This window comes from Vidua macroura, chromosome 3 (assembly GCF_024509145.1).
Source record: "Vidua macroura isolate BioBank_ID:100142 chromosome 3, ASM2450914v1, whole genome shotgun sequence".
NCBI classification, from domain to species: Eukaryota; Metazoa; Chordata; class Aves; order Passeriformes; family Viduidae; genus Vidua; species Vidua macroura.
In genome coordinates, this window is record NC_071573.1 from 86,468,204 (window position 1) to 86,484,523 (window position 16,320).

At 36.7% G+C, this 16,320-nt stretch overlaps 1 protein-coding gene across 1 annotated transcript in view; it reads right to left on the reverse strand.

Annotated features, from left to right (window-relative positions):
• Nucleotides 1-299: 299 nt before the first annotated feature.
• The window catches only part of ADGRB3 (adhesion G protein-coupled receptor B3), a 452,974-nt gene continuing 436,953 nt past the window's right edge, over nt 300-16,320 (reverse strand). The window contains exons 30-32 of the mRNA XM_053973447.1: nt 11,347-11,382; nt 2,991-3,095; nt 300-1,119 (exon numbers count right to left, since the gene is read on the reverse strand). Coding sequence (XP_053829422.1) covers nt 931-1,119; nt 2,991-3,095; nt 11,347-11,382 — 330 coding nt within the window. The 3' untranslated portion in view covers nt 300-930. The remainder of the gene's footprint in view (nt 1,120-2,990; nt 3,096-11,346; nt 11,383-16,320) is intronic.

Below are 16,320 nucleotides of genomic sequence, written 5' to 3' on the forward strand. Positions count from 1 at the left end.
TAACTTATTTCCATTATTTGTCTTTCTATAACTAGTCAAAAATTCTTATAGGACAGAAAAATTGTAATAGTATTCTGACAAGTCCAATTTATATTGTACATTGTTGGGAAAAAACCCCTAAGAAAATGCAGAATGGCTAGAAGCCTACTAATATGATCCAGAAACTTTTTGCAGAAGCTACATACAACATGCTATTAAAACTGCAAATACATATTCCATACTTGTGTTTTATAAAAAATTGTATAAATATTCAAATTTAAGAGAAACAATATGGAATAAAATGCACTAGGAAACTGATATGTAGACAAAGGTTTATTTACACCATACAACATTTTAAATATTTTATACACAGCTGCAGCAGAGAAAGCTATTCTGAGCTTTCCAGAGAAAACTGCAATAATAAAGATGTGAAATATATTATTCATATAAAAGTGAGATTATTACTTTATTGCATTTAAAGCAATGAAGAATGTAGCTCAACAGACATTCATTTAATGACAAAAACTTTGCTTTTATATTATAAAGTAAAAAGTGTAGTAATGGCCAAACAGACTGTTATAAACTTTAAAAACTGCATAAATATATACATTGTGCTTCATGGTGAAGTTTTTTGAAAACTAAACCAAATGAAGCTGTTACAACATGAATCGTTGCTTGAGGTTTATCTATAAAGATTACCTTACAAATCCATTCCACGGGTACTTACAACACACGATGGTAAGAATTGTACACCTGGTTCTCCACTAGCCGCACTAGCGGGAATATACTGTACGAAAAAGCCACTGACATTTGGCACAGGAAGAGCCTGACATAAAGGAGTTGCAATGTTCAGACAGGAGTGTCAGGATTGTCAGGATTCCCAAAAGTCTTTTTATTGTCAGTGCAATGAATTATTTTTACTTTGTTTCTGTTTTGTTCAGTTCGTTTCTGTTAAACTTCTGTTTGAAAGTCACCTTCTTGCACATCTAAAGGCAAGTTCAGACACTTCTCCCATTCTGCTGGTCTGAGTTCTAAAGCATCTTTTGCCTCTGTGTCTAATACATTTATCGTTGTATAGTGTTGGTAGTCACCTGTGGTTTTGAAACTGTCCCATGGAGCCTTGCTGGGTCCTGAGTTCTCCTGAAGACCAAAGAAAGAAGAATTAAAATCAAGGATGAAATAAGGCAGTTTCCATTTATAGGGCTGTTTGCTGACGTGCTCTCATGAGACACAGAAGCTGGAGAGGGGAAATGGCTTTGCAGGGAGCCAGGCTGCCGGGTGCTCGGCACCGCTGCGACGCTTTCTCTGTGAACAATCAACACTTTGGCAAGCTCCTCACCTGAGCTGCCAGCTAAGCCCTTTCTTTCACAAGAACAAATGTGTGAGGAATGGGTTGAGAGATCCAGTACCAATAGACATCTTTCTAAGAGTGGGAGAAAAGAGGGAGAAGAGAAAGGAAGGTAACAGAGAAGAGTTTGTTGCTTGAAATATGGAGTGGTTTGAAACGGAGACTGCCAGCTGGATTTTAAATTGTGGCAGGTGTATGGAAGAATGACAGAAACCTTGAAAATGCTGTGAGAGCCACCTTGCCTAGGTTGATGAGCTCACCTATATTAGTATTAACAGACTGAAAGGTGGTTATTTTCTATTTAATGATTTTTTTATTTTTTTAATGCTACATTTTATAAGGTAAAAGACTTTATGGACCAATTTAATTAGAGATTTCTGCTGTAACGTGATGGGTGGGATTAAGTTGCTAAAATCCAGTATTTTTGCACCGTCTAAGATGCCTTTGGACTTTCTTCTAGATCTCCAACTTCTTTCACAAGAGGTGCAGATCCCCTTTGAGCCCTGTATCACTGCTGCCTGTACTGTGTTGTAAACCAAGACCTCTGCCTAAAATAGCCTGAGATGCCTATATTTAGGTACCTGGATCATTCTCTGACTGTTTCACAAACAGATCATTCCTCTAGGCAGCTTTTATTAGCAGACCTTTCAAAAGCACAGCACCAATGTGAAACAGAGTAAACACAACTCTTCTGCTGAGATTCCCTTTGAGATTTTGAATTAATTCAAGCTTTATGTGAATAGCAAATCTCAAGTAGGGAGACAAATGGAAACGTTACATGTCAGCTGATCTCAAAAGGGGGAATGAGAACTTGATACAAAATAACACATATCACAGAGACAGGTTCATCAAAGAATCAGGGCTAAATTTCTGCTGGATTAAGATGATGTAAAAGATGTAAATCCATTGGCCTCACATCTGCTTAATACCTCTTCTTCATGTCTGAAAGCAGCTCTTCTGAAAAAGTTGTAGAATACAATGATTCTAGCTCAGTTCCATTTAATATATGTTTCACATTTTAAAATTATATAAAAATTATTATTAATCAAAATATTACTGATAAAAGTATGTCAGACTAAATTAGCTGTTTTAATTAGGTAGAATCAACTATTTGCTTGCTCTCATTATCAGATGTAGTCAGAGTGTTATGCATGTGTGTATAAATTTGAATTACGATGATAGCAGCCTCAACTCAGGATGATTTAATTTTTGCTTTTCCCATAGTAAGTATTTATAAATCTATTTTGGAAAAGACATGGCATTACAGAGATCTTGTGTGTTTTCTGGACAATTGCATATACAGGTAAATCCATCTGGACTTGTTTGTACCTGGCCTAGCTAGAGGAAAAGCCTTATTGGTCAAATTAAATCAGTGAGCTGCTTTCTCTGTATAAAGGCCCTTAGACACTGCAGGCACATACAGATTTGAAGTGCATTCCCTACAGTTCAATTACTTGTCATCTATAATGCTAGTGAGTTAATTATGGTCTAATTGTAGAATGCAATGAGTCTTGTCATAAGTTGGATTTCTGAAAATAGCTTTGGTTCTCATTTCTGAGGTACCTAAAGGTGAGGCATTCTTGGGAAATGTACTGGAGTCAAAAGGCTCTTGTTTCACTGTTTAGGATCCACCATATTTTAAATATAATAGAAGGACACTTACCATACTGCCTGATTTTGGTACATCCCGAAATCTGTCCAGAGTCTGAAATTTCTGATTTAACTCTTGAAACAATTCCATATGCCTCTTTCTTGTATGCATGACCTTCTGCAAAATGGAATATACTTGCTTATATATATAATTGAATCTGGTTGTTTTGTTTTGTATTGTTTTTTGGTTTTTGGGTTTTTTTTTTTTTTTTAAGAGAAGCATTACTTTTTCCAACATAATAAAGTAAATTGAATTTGGCAGGGCCATCTTTTCCCTATAAATTTGACCAATGGAAGTGAATTGCCCTGGCCATTCTCTCTGCTGTGTTTAATGATCCTCCTGTATACAAGAGATTGTTTTAACCCTACATCTATTGAGTTGCTGAAATTAGGGGCCACTAATGTTAGCTTGGAAGTATCTTGAAAGTAATGGCAATTTCTCAGAAGAATATTTCTCTTGCATATGAAGAATATTTTCTAGAACTGTTTTCAGCATGGATGCTTAAATTTTAATTTCTATAGGAAAGCAACAGCACTTTTAATGGTCCCTGTTGGAATAATTTTTATGAGAATGCTGAACTCAGAAATCTTGGCTCAAAATGGAAAACCCCCAAATGTTATGTCTTTTTAATTAGACATCTTCTTGTCATTCAAATCATCATAAAATGCAGTTGAAATTGCATTCATATTAACAAAAATAGGCACATTTTTTCAATTTTACTTGCTTTCTTATTTCATGGACAAAGAAATTGGAAACTGCCCTCCCTCTAGCCCATGCTAAGGGCACTCTCCCACAGAAACTAATTATATGGCATTCCTGTGGAAGAGGGGTGACCCCAAAGAGCCCCCACAATTATCACACCTCAGTGCACAGGCCTCAGCCATGTATCTGCCTGGGCAGCTACTTGGAGACTGAAGCCTGTTTTCAAGCCTAGATTGTAAGCTATGCTCATCAGAGCTGTTTTCAAAGGAATTCATGCTCAGCTATGGGTTCAGAACAGCCTCTGGAGCCAAGCTGAAGGCTGCTTACTGTTTGACCAGTCTCATGGTTCTGTGGTCTGGATGGTCTGGGGATGGGAGGGTCTGAGGATGCTTCACCTCAGTCCAGCAGTGGATGGGCTTGGCTTTGCTTTTCTTAAGCTTTGTAACTGCTTGAACTTGAATTACAGCCAGGGCAGCAGCCAGGAATGCTGACAGACAAGGTGCAGCACACAGGCTTTTGTGCAAGTCCTGATTTTGTGTCTAGCCTGATTTTCCCTGGAGTTGTGAGTGAAACCCTGAAAACTTGTGTATGTAGTGCTTGAGTGTGACCCTTTCCATCAAGCCTAGGTTAGTACCTTCTAAAATGGAGTGGCAATAGCTGACTCTCAACATTCCTTTATCAATGCCAACTTTATCTTTCATTTGCATTATGTCTTTAGAGATTTCTTGAAATGTGGCTGCTCTTTTTGCCAGGCATTTCTACTGCTATGCTGTAATACTTGCATTAACCTTAATACAGCCAAACAGAGGCTTGAGAAGTTGTTTACTTCTGAGGAAAGGAGTTTGGTAATATGTCTCACAAAGAGACATGAGACATCAGAAATTAAAGACCTATTAACTTGAGTTGTGGGGTGAATAAGGGAAAACCTTTTACAGTAGTTGGTAATAAACTCCTTGCAAAAGGTAATTTAACTAGAGATAGCTATCTAAATTTATGAGAGGAGTTTTACTTAAGTGACTTCCTAGGGATTCTTTTCAGATATTGCTTCTGTGGTAGACAGGAGTATACAGCAATTTTCATATACATAAAATTAAAAAAAAAAAGGGTTCTACCTCAAATATTATTATTGGTTTAAAAAAGGAGACATGGTCATGGGAATAAAACAGTTTCGGTGGGTTAAACCACTAGCTCTAAAAAGCAGGAAATAACATAAGGCTGTGAAACAAGTATCTTCATTTGGAAACTTTTTAGTAGAAAGCTGGGAATATAGAGAATGCTACTTTCTGATATCTTTTCCTTAATCATGTACCCAAGATGTCATTAAATAGCAAACATGAATAATGCAAATGTCTTACTCAGTTCATTACATTATTCCTGAGGAGAAGCAGGTGGGAGGGGAAATAAAATACTTGCACCGGGAAGTCTGCCAGAAAAAAAAAATCTTTACATTTTATTCTTAATAGCAGCATGACTGGTATGAACATGTGCCCATGGATCTTTTGGTTACTTTGTGTTTTCCTGGCTTCCATTCCATAATTCCTACCCACTGACACCCACTCCCTCCCTGTTGCTTATAAAGAACAATCTGAACTGAAGGTACAGCAACTTAAATTTCCAACTTTAACTCTCAATTTCTAGACTTCTTTTAAAATTTTGGTTAGAAAGCACCATCTCGTCTCCTTTCTAGAAAATATGCTCTGTTTGGTAACTCTTTCTCTTTTATGAGAAAACAACCTACAAAGTATTTGTAGCATGTTATTCTGTTTTCTCTATTAAATGGGCAATGTGGACTACACCCCTTTATTAATCTTAGAAATACTAAGTTTTAACAATACAAAGCTGGAGATCTTGACCACTAATACTAGGATGACTAGTAGTATCAGGATGTGAAAAGGATGGAAACTGAACTTGTGCTGCCCTTTTTTCTTTAGGTGCAGCTGCACAGTTGCCCATTGATGTTGCATCCCTGCCAGAAACACCAGTCAGCCACCAGGCTGCAGACACACATCTTCTTCTGGTGTCTCCTGAAGGTTCCATAACTCTTGTGCCCCACACCCTAAAGGGGGTCAAGCTGAAACAACACCCCTTCCACATTTCTATTCCCACTCTTAAGTCAGATAGAGTGTCTGTTTTGAAGAGACTACACCTTACTCTAATGATCACCTACTCACAGAAAAGGATTCAGAGTGTGGATGGCTGTCAGCAAGATGGGGAAAGCTTAAAATGTAACTCTGTACCCAGCTCCCTTTTTTATTTATGATAGGACTTTATCTGAACTCTAACTCAAGACAAATATAAATATTTAATGACACCCCACCTGCAGTACTGTATTCAACTTTGGGGTTCCCAACATAAGGTCCATGTTGGAGTGAGTGTAGTGGAGGGTGACAAATATGATCAGAGGGCTGGAGGACCTCTCCTATGAATTCAGACTGAGAGAACTGGGGTTGTTAATCTCTAACAGAGATGAGAAGGCTTCAGGGACATCTTACAGCAGCCTTGCACTACCTAAGGGGGGCCTGCAAGAAAGCTGGAGAAGCACTTTTTACAAGAATATATAGTGACAGGACAAGTGGTGATGGCTTTAAGCTGAAAGAGGGTAGGTTTGGATTAGATATAGAAAAAAGACTTCAGTGAAGAAGGTGATGACACACTGGAACAGGTAGACAGAGAAGTTGTGGATGCCCCATTACTGGAAGTCTTAAAGGCCTGGTTGGATGAGGCTCAGCCTGGTCTGGTGGAAGGCGTTCCTGCCAGTGGCTTGGGCTTAGCTCTCGATGACTTTTAAGGCCCCTTTCAACCTAAGCTATTCAGTGATTCTATGATTTGTGGTCAATCTCATAAATAACAATATCATCATCATCATCATCATCACCACCACTACCAGGTAATTTAATTTGCCTTGGATATTTTCTGCTTTTTTGCAGTTAAAAATGTTCTCTCTCAAATCTTGTACAAAGCAGCTAAGTTGAAAGAACAGATGGGGGAATGCCTTCCCAGCCCTCTAATGGAAACATGCTGTTGTTTCAAGATGTTGTAGGTATGATCAGTTGCCAAACTTGGCAACAGGAAATAATTTTTACCTGCAGGCATATTTTTTTTTTTACCTTTGCCTTAAAGATATGTCTTCAGGTTAGTAAGAGAATTATTTTAAACTTTTGTGGGTTATAGTAGTATTACAATAAGTAGCTATGGCAGATGAAATTCTGAAAGAATGCAGCTCCAGCAACCAGTGATCAATTTAGCATTATTGTTGGTGCAAGTCTACTGATCTGTGGAAAGGAAAGAAGACAGTCTAGTATTCACACTTGTTCTGTGTATCCTTGCTCTCTCTCAGAGCTAGCGATGACTTGAATCCTGGGGATCAGGGTAATAAGGCATTTTCTGAATTATTTAGCATAAATGTTGTTAACAGAGTAGATCCAATGAATGACTGATAGAAATGAGAGTGGGGTAGCTGGGGAAATCCAAAGTCAGACTTTCTCAAAGAAGGTAAAGGTAACTGTGATTTTGAATCCTAAAATGCATGCCAATAGTACTGTTTAGCTCTCCTGTATGTTTTTGTAACTGCCAGCGTTCACCTATAATAAAGGCCTCCTGGGAATTTCTACAGCATCTGTATTTCTGTTCAATATAATTAGAATGAACTTTATTTGATCTGACAGCTAACTGTTAGTGCTGAGACTTAATGAAAAAGCTACCTGTCCAGCTGTAGAGAAAAATGACAGGAGTTGGAGGGCATTTAGCTGGGGTTAGCACAGCCTGTGGGATCGAGGATCCAAAATGTCCAGACCAATAATTTTGCTCATGTTTTGGACACCAGACTGCATGAATGAGTCCAAACTTATCTTTATTAATAGCAAGAAAAGAGCTGTAAAGTTGTTTTATGTTGACTGTTCATTTAGTAAACTTCAAAGTTCAACTAGATTAGTCAGTGTTTTACAAAATCTAACTGTAGACAGTATATTATGTAGCAGAAATACTTCCTGCTGACAGATGAAGCCCTGTTTGTTACACTCTGTCTTTTTTTTTTTCCCTACATGAAAGGATAATTTAAGAATGTAATGGTAAGCAATTTAAAAAGGGAAAAATAGATATGGGTACCCAGTTTTGATACCCCCCCTCTCTAACCACTTTGAGATCTATGGTAAGTGCATGCGAGTTTTGATGTCATCCTTTTCTCTCTGCCTTTCTTTTGACTGAGACACATTTTCTATAACAGAACTCACACAGATACAGGACTTTTGTTTTTTATAATCCATTTCAAAGGCCCTTAAAACAACATCTGTATTTCTGCATGTATTGAGGATAACAGAGACAGAAAGTATTTTGTGATGTTATGTAGTCTTAATCTAGTTGTGTTCACTTTGCATAGCAGCTGGCTTTGTGTTTCTTCTGTGGCTTTTGGAGAAAAATGGCCTTTCTCATATTATTTTTTTATGTATTTTTATTGTTTTTCTTTCAAATTATTTATATTAAGGTGAATGTTCCATTGGAAGCCACTAGAATAATCTTATTTTCTTTTATTTTTTTTAAGTATGAAACCATGAGTAAGTATATAGTAATAAGTCAAACATGTCCAAGACAATTCTCTGGCAACATCTAACATGGAATGTCCTCCATGAATACTGAACTCTATTAAATTCTCTTAGTCTAAAAGCAAATTGTCTATTGTGAATGGTACCCAGATTGAACTGAGTTCCTTAATGACACTCAAGAACTTCTTGGAGAGACAAGGGTGGTGCAGACTAAAATAGTGAAGATCTGCCTAAAAACGAATCCATTTAAAAGCTGGCATTTTTGGCACCCAGGAATATTCCCTCAAGTGTCTAATTTATTGAGATAGACATAGCTGGAGTATTTGTCTTGAGTGAATATAGAGACATGTGAAAGTTTGAGGGTGTACAGACTGCAGAGAGAGTGTTAAAAGGAAAAGGACAGAGGTAGCCAAACTTTTCCCACCCTTGTCCACACTGCATACTTAACATTTTTTATCTTCAGAACCACATCCATGTCATTTTATGATTTGGAATCCTCAGAAAAATGGAAGGGCATTGTCTCAGAGAGTGCCAGCTAGCACTGGTCACAGACAAAGCAGAGAAAGTGTTAAACATTTAAGTAGTATGTTCAATCCCTTTGGCTTGATTTTACCTCCAGACTGTATTCCATTTTGCAGTCAAGCTGCTTTGGGGTATCCAAAGAGCAGCATTTTGGCCACACTGCATTATCTCAACATTTTTTGTCTTTTTTATTTTATTTTACCTTAGACAGCCATGCTAGGCATAAGGATACAGGAAAGCCCACAAACTTAAGCAGAAAAATCATAAAGCTGGGGGGTGAGACGGGGTTAGTCTGCACCAATACTTGTAAAACACAGTAGCAACTGACACAGTATTTCTGATGCTCTCAGTTCCTCAGCACTCACTCCCAGTGTCCCCATCCTTTCCTTTTTACAAAAAAAAATATTTTCCTGCATTTTAATCGTAATTCTAAAAATACTAGGCCATGGAACAGCAGTATTGCAAACAAGTTAAGAAAAAGGTGTAAATAAACAACACACAGCTGGGAGGAGTGGCTGATACCCCAGAGGGCTGTGCAGCCCTTCAGAAAGACCAGGACATGTTGGAGAGATGGGCAGAGAAGTGTCTGAATCTCAACAGAGGAAAGTGCAGGGTCCTGCACCTGGAGAAGAATAATCCCCTGCACCAGGGCAGGCTGGGCGCTGACCTGCTGGAAAGCAGCTCTGCAGAGAAGAACCTGGGTGTCCATGGACAGCATGGAAGAAGAACCATGAGCCAGCAGTGCCCTGGTGGCCAAGCAGGACAATGGTGTCCTGGGGTGCATTAGGAAGAACATTGTCAGCAGATCAAGGTAGGTGATCCTGCCCCTCTACTCAGCCCTGGTGAGGCACATCTGGAGTGCTGTGTCCAGATCTGGGCTCCTCAGTAGAAGAGGGACATGGAGGTCCTGGAGGAGGTCCAGATGAGGCCATCAAAGATGATTAAGGGATTGGAGCATCTATCTTTTGAGGAAAGATTGAAGGAATTGGGCCTGATCAGCCTTCAATACAGACAACTGAGAGTGGATCTTATCACTGTCTATCAGTATCTAAAAAGTGGTGTTGAGGAGGTTTCCAGGCCCTTTCCAGTGGTGCCAAGCAACAGGTCAAGAGGTAAAGGGCAGAAACTGATGCACAGGAAGTTCCACCTGAATATGAACATGAATTTCTTTGCTGTGCAAGTGACCTTGCACTGGCACAGACTGCCCAGAGAGCGTGTGGAGTTTCCCTCACTGGAGCTATTCAAGAATCATCTGGGCACAATCCTGTGCCATGTGCTCAAGGATGACCCTGCTAGAGCAGTGAGGTTGGACCACATGGCTCATTCTGTGGTCCCTTCCAACATGACCCATTCTGTGAGTCTGTGAAACCAAGTGAGTCAAGAGAAAATATGTAATGAGGAGTCCCGTTTCTTGAGAGAAGAATGTGTACTGCATTTTTGGTGTTTATTTGGTGTTGGATTATGTTTCTGAGTGACAGGAAGAATGTTTCAGTATCTGTGGCCACAGAGAATGCTCTTACTGTAATATTTCTACTTTTCAATGACAAAACCAGTAAAGTTGAGAATTCTTTACATCACTACAGTTATAAAACTTATGATTGAATTTAGAGTTGCTTCCTCATCAGAATTTCGTTATTGTTTCAAGTATTCTTCCTTTCTATGCCTTTATCCTAAAGTGTATTTAGGGTAATTGCAAACAGGGGAGTTTTTGATGTTACGGTTGATACGTGCTGATCACAGGCTTTCAAATTTTAGCCCACAATCTGTAGGTTCTATACAAATATAATTGTTCAGTTTCTTTGGAGACACACAAAATGAATTATATCAAAATACTTCTATGCATGAGTAAGACACCCTATGTGAAAACCTCAAATTACTAACAGCTCCTTGAAAACTAACTTCTGTATTCCTTCTGGTAGAAATCAGTGAAAAAATTTCAAACAAATCTCTAAGAGAATTAATTGTATTGACTGAGTACAAAATGGTCATTAATGAACACAACTGAACCTTCTCATTCGACAGGATCTAAGTCAGAAATTATGCATATCCAACCTAAAGAACCTTACATGAACTTAATTTTTTATATAAGCATGTGATCCATAAGCTTTGACACCTGCAGCACTACATCATTCAAAATTTGACACATTTATAATCACTACTTGGATGTGAAAGTCGTATTTCAGTAGAGTAGTATTGAAGAAAGATAAAAGAAATTACTGAAAATCTCTTGAGCAAAGCAAACTTCTGCTGTGATTTAACCTGTCCTATAAAAGTGTCACACTTTTTCAGTAAGTAGATAGCCAGCCAAAAAAAAGAGAAAAAAAATCAAAAAAACCAAACCCAGATGAAAATGAAAAGGCAAAGAATTTAAAAACTGAAATAATGATGGTTAATATTGCAATATGACAGTCTGATCTCAGAATATTTTGCAAACAAGTTGCACCAAAGTAGTTTTAATGAATTGTTCATCATGTTCTGTACAGTACCAATTGAACAACCCTATCGCATTTACTATGCCAGAAGGCTAAAATCTGCTAAAATGAACACTTCACATTTACTTTTAGGAAAATACTTTTAATATTCAGGAATAATTCAGTAAAACTTACTTCAAAGTCAAGGTCCGAATAACGTGATTTTCTTCTCTATTAAGCAGTAAAAAAAAAGAAAAAAGAGGTTTTATTAACAAGGGGACTATTCAAATCATATTAATGAGTCTAAATAACATTATTTTTTTCCTATCAGGTATATATTAGGTATTTTGTAAGAAGATAGAGATTTTTATCTTGATAATTTAAGAGTAATGTGTGACTTTGCATAGTTTCTTAGACCAGTATCATCATATTTTCTCTGAAATAAACCAGAATGCACTTCACTGGGATGCATAATGTGCATGTTATTTGCATGCAATTGAACCTGTTGGTGTATAAAATATTTCTATACTTTCTGTGGTATTTGAAAATTATCATAATATTTATACATTTTTACACAGGTACCTATACATATCTATGATTTAGACTTTTTATAGGTTTACAGAAATTGATTCGTTCCTACATCAAGCTTACATTGGTACAACTCCATTGATTTTAATGGAATAAATGACAGCAAAATCAAGCCGAAGCCATAGCTTCAGCTTGTTTGTTTGCAATGACAATCTGAATGGAGAAAGCAATGACTTTGTTTTAAACTTATGACAAATCTGATTCAAAGCATCTGATATAAAGCAAGAATGATTTACTAGTGAAGTAATCACTTGTATAAAATGCAACAGAATATGATTGCTTAGACATGTTACAAATAATTTAGCAGAGAATTTTTTAGATCCAAAAAGAAATCAATTATAAAGTCAAATTATATTAAAAAAAAAGCAGGAATATTCTAAACAAGGGATAAAAATATATTTTTTTCTTTTAGAGTTGGAAATTAAATGGCTTGCAATAGATTAAAGAGATGTAGAAAGAAGAAGCTAGGTTGTGAGAGCTGAAAAGAATGAAAAAAAACTTGAGAATGAACAAAAAGATACATCCATCTTTAGGAAGGAGGGTTAAAGAAGATAAAAGTACTCCTAAACCCAAAAAGGCTTTCTGCTGAAGTTTAATCCTAATTTTTATGATAGGGTGTGATGGCTTTAAGTCATGGTGAAGGAACCTTTTCACACCATACTTAATTTCTTCAGTAAAGAAGAATCCAACTCACTAAGTCAAGAGGAAGAATGTTTCTGATTTTGATTTTATTTGGTTTTACAAACCTGCAGGTTTTAGTAAGCTGCTTTGTTTTCCTGAAATTGAAAGGAATGATTTTACAAGTCTTCCAGCTGTAAAAAGTGGAAGCTGTTTGGTCTCTGAGCCCTTGATTATACCACTTTGTGACATGTTGTCTGGTTTTGTAGTAAAATTTTAATGCTCCAATCCACAATAATATAAGAAATATTACTGCAACACTGTCGACACTCTGATGCCTAAAGGGTTCTGAAGCTCTACAAAAGAACAGTCTAAGTAAAATCAACCAACAAAACAAGCTTTGGAGCAGCTATCTTTAATCATCAAGGCCTGATTTAAAGAGAATCTCTGCATTTGTGATGAGGAATGGTCTACTTTTAAGGTACAATTAGACCACATCTACCACTGAGAAGGCTCAATGGTTACAAAATAAGAAACATAGATATAGATACAATAGATAATGCAGTGAAGTTTACAGGAGTAACTTTGAAAAATGTTTGAAAACGCTATTTTTAAGTTAGAGTTCATTAATAAACCTGATACCATTGAATTCTAAGTAAAAATATAGTTAATTAGGAAAACATATTCAGTTGGCTAGTTTTGTGATTTGTAAAATTGAAACATTTACATATTGCTTTCAGTGTGCTTGACTGCAGTGAAAATATTCCTGGCATAGCTGGATTATTAGGTTTCGTCTATTATTAGATAGACAACTCTATCACTGTTTACATGGTGAAAATACATATCTAAAAGACTGCAAAATATTCAGTTGTGCTACTGTTAGAGAGAGAGAGAGAGGCAAGTATTGCAATTTTGCTGTTAGTTCACACCAGTTATGACCAAACAGGTCATATACCACAGGTCTTTCTCAGTGATGATTTTCTAGGGCTCAACAAGAACCTCTCACAAAAATATTTATTTTAAATTTATATAGTAAGGAACATCTGTTCTGTGCTTGTGCTTCATGTTTTTTTGCGTGGCTGCATACAATGAAATACAGCACAACTGCTGCCCAAGCATAAAACATCCAATGTGTGTAACTGACACAGGAGCAGCAAAGTTGTGCAAGTTTTGAAAACCAAAGGATGCTGGTTATGAATGTGACCCTGAACTGTGGAAAGTTTTCTGCAATATTGTCACTGACACCACTAGGTACACGATCATGTCCTCCTGGCTGCTAAATCATTGTCCTGAAATGACAGCAGTGTTAGTTTTTGAGAGGGGGAACATATCCAGAAGCATGAAGTCATTGGGAAACTTAAAAGGATGAAGGAGTTTCCCTTCAGTCTCAATTGGAATTTGAAATTTTACTCAATTCTTATAGTTTCTGTATGATATATAACAGCCATGAAAATAATTACATTGATTGTGGCATATATTCTTTTCTTATACAAAGTTTCTTTTCTTACACGAAGTTTATGTCTCTTTTGGCTGAGGAAAATGGAGTTCTTCAAACATACCTAAATGCTTTCAGAAATCAACCATCTAGCTCATTCTACACATTAAACTGACAAAAGGCAACTGAATGGAGTAAGGGGGGAAATTTCTTTGTGTCAAATGAGCTGCTGAATTGATCACACAATTATGTTTCTTTTCAAAAAGCTGTTCCCTTTATACACCTGCAAAACTCAGAATTATTTTAGCAACACAAAAATTACACTGGAAGTTGGTGGGTTTTTCCCAAGGATCAGTTGGAGATTCACTTGAGTATTAATGTTAAAAAAATACAATTAACAAAAAACTGTAAAGGATATTATCTATGCTTTGCCTCATTTAGTATTTTGTATTTGACCAGGTTATGCTATGATCTTTCAGGAATGATATAGAGAAGGGCAAGTATAAAATAACATTTCTACCACAATACCTTCCATAAGTCTTCAGTCGTTTCAGAATTTCCTTGGGAGGATCTTATTCTGAAATCTAAAATGTACCGAGGCAGTGAATTCCACAATTTAAATATGTAAAAACATGAGAAAGGAAATTATGTTGTTTATCCCTTTGACATTTCATTTGATGTTCCTCTTTTTGATATTATAGGAGATATGAATAATAGTTTCCTATTCCCTCCTCGCTCATCTGTTCTCCAAGCTGAAGAGCCCCAAATGCTGGAGAACTGCAAGAGTCAGTAATAAAGGGAGTGTATAAAAAATTGAAGATCCATGCAATTAGTCAGCATCTGAGAGTTAGCTGGTATAATTCTGAAAAAAAAATGAGGGGTATGGGTAGGCTTCAACCATGTACAATTACAAATGCAACAAAAAAAGGGATCAATTTAAGCAGGCAAGGTTGTGATAGACCTCTTTGTCAACTCCAGTGACAGTTCTGCATTGCTGCTCTACACTGTAAGAAGCCAAATCATGCCCATAAACTGGGGAAATTTCAGAGGAGAGCAGCAGCAAAAAGTTATTTTAGGAGGAAGGGATAAAAAAAGTGATACAGATTTGTGTAACTTTGTCTCTGGAACAAGCTTGTACAGAAACCTTAGAAGGATATAAACACTAATAAACAAAACTTGTATGGGAAAAACCGTCTCTGGAAAAAATCAGAATTGGTATTGGGAAAAAATTGAGTTTATGTAACTATGCAATAATTGCTGAGGGAAACAGTGGAAGCCATTCACTCTAGTCTTGAAAGTGAAGTTTGACTATGATTTAGAGAAATATATTGTAGAGTGTTCTTTCATTGATAGAAAAGATGACCTGACAAGAATTTTTCCATCTCTGATTTCTATGGCTCTTCAATCTTAATTGGTAAAACCCATTTTATGTAGAAAAAACCCTGTACCCTTCATGCCAGAGCCAAAATAAAACTCTGTGAAAAGAGATTTGTGGTAGTAATTTATTTTAAATCAATTTTACTTTGTGCTAATCATGTATAGCTTCTCTGTGTAATTCCAGAACAACTTTAAACTCTGCTGAGGGACAAAAATAGAATTTCAAAGAATAATTTCCATACACCAGCACACACTAATCCGCTGGCACCAGGAAAGAGCTGCTCCTACTAAAAGACTAATAAAACCCCTCTCCATGTCTGTAAAATGACAAATGCCTGTTTTTCTCCTTATTCTACTCTGCATTACACCACTATCTGATTAATTACATCAGATACTCCTAAAGATATATTTCATTGTGCAAAGCATAATTGAAACCAGAGACACCCTATTATAGAGAGGCCTATAACCATGCTTCCATTAATATAAAGTCTTATTATCAGCAGTTTGTAATTCTCTCTGAGATGAGATTTGACACACAAGACCTTAGCCTGAGGAGGATTTTTTTCCCAGAACAAAAGTAAAGAAAAATCTTATTTGGCCCTCAGAGATACAAAGGTGGAACATGGAGAGATGCTTTTGATTTTAAATGCCTTTTGTGTATATATAACTGAAAAACACTCTAGTTTATGAATAGAAGATTGTTGGCTGCTAGTTCATAACATGAGCTAGACATAAAGCCAGGAAATTTTCATGAAAAAAGGAATTTAATGTGGGAATTTTAAGTCTTTAAAACATGCTAGCAAATTTAGTATGCCAATACACAGCATAAACATAACTTCAAAGTTCTCATTTTAAAAGTATTCTGACAAATTATTGTGGCCTGCTGTTCCTTGTTTTTATAGGGCAGCCTGCATATTTATTTACTCAATCAACTAAGACCTCTTGCTTTGTGTTTCTGAATGCTTTGAGAGAAAATGTAGCACTTGTTAAATAGACAATGATAATATAAAGTCTGCAATATATAATGCATTTTACAAGACTGACTAAAATTTCAGTTCTTCACATCTTCAGTTACTACAATAATCTCTGCCTGATTCTACCCCCACTTCTGTAATATAACCTGAAAATAATCTGCATCAATTTCTGAAGTC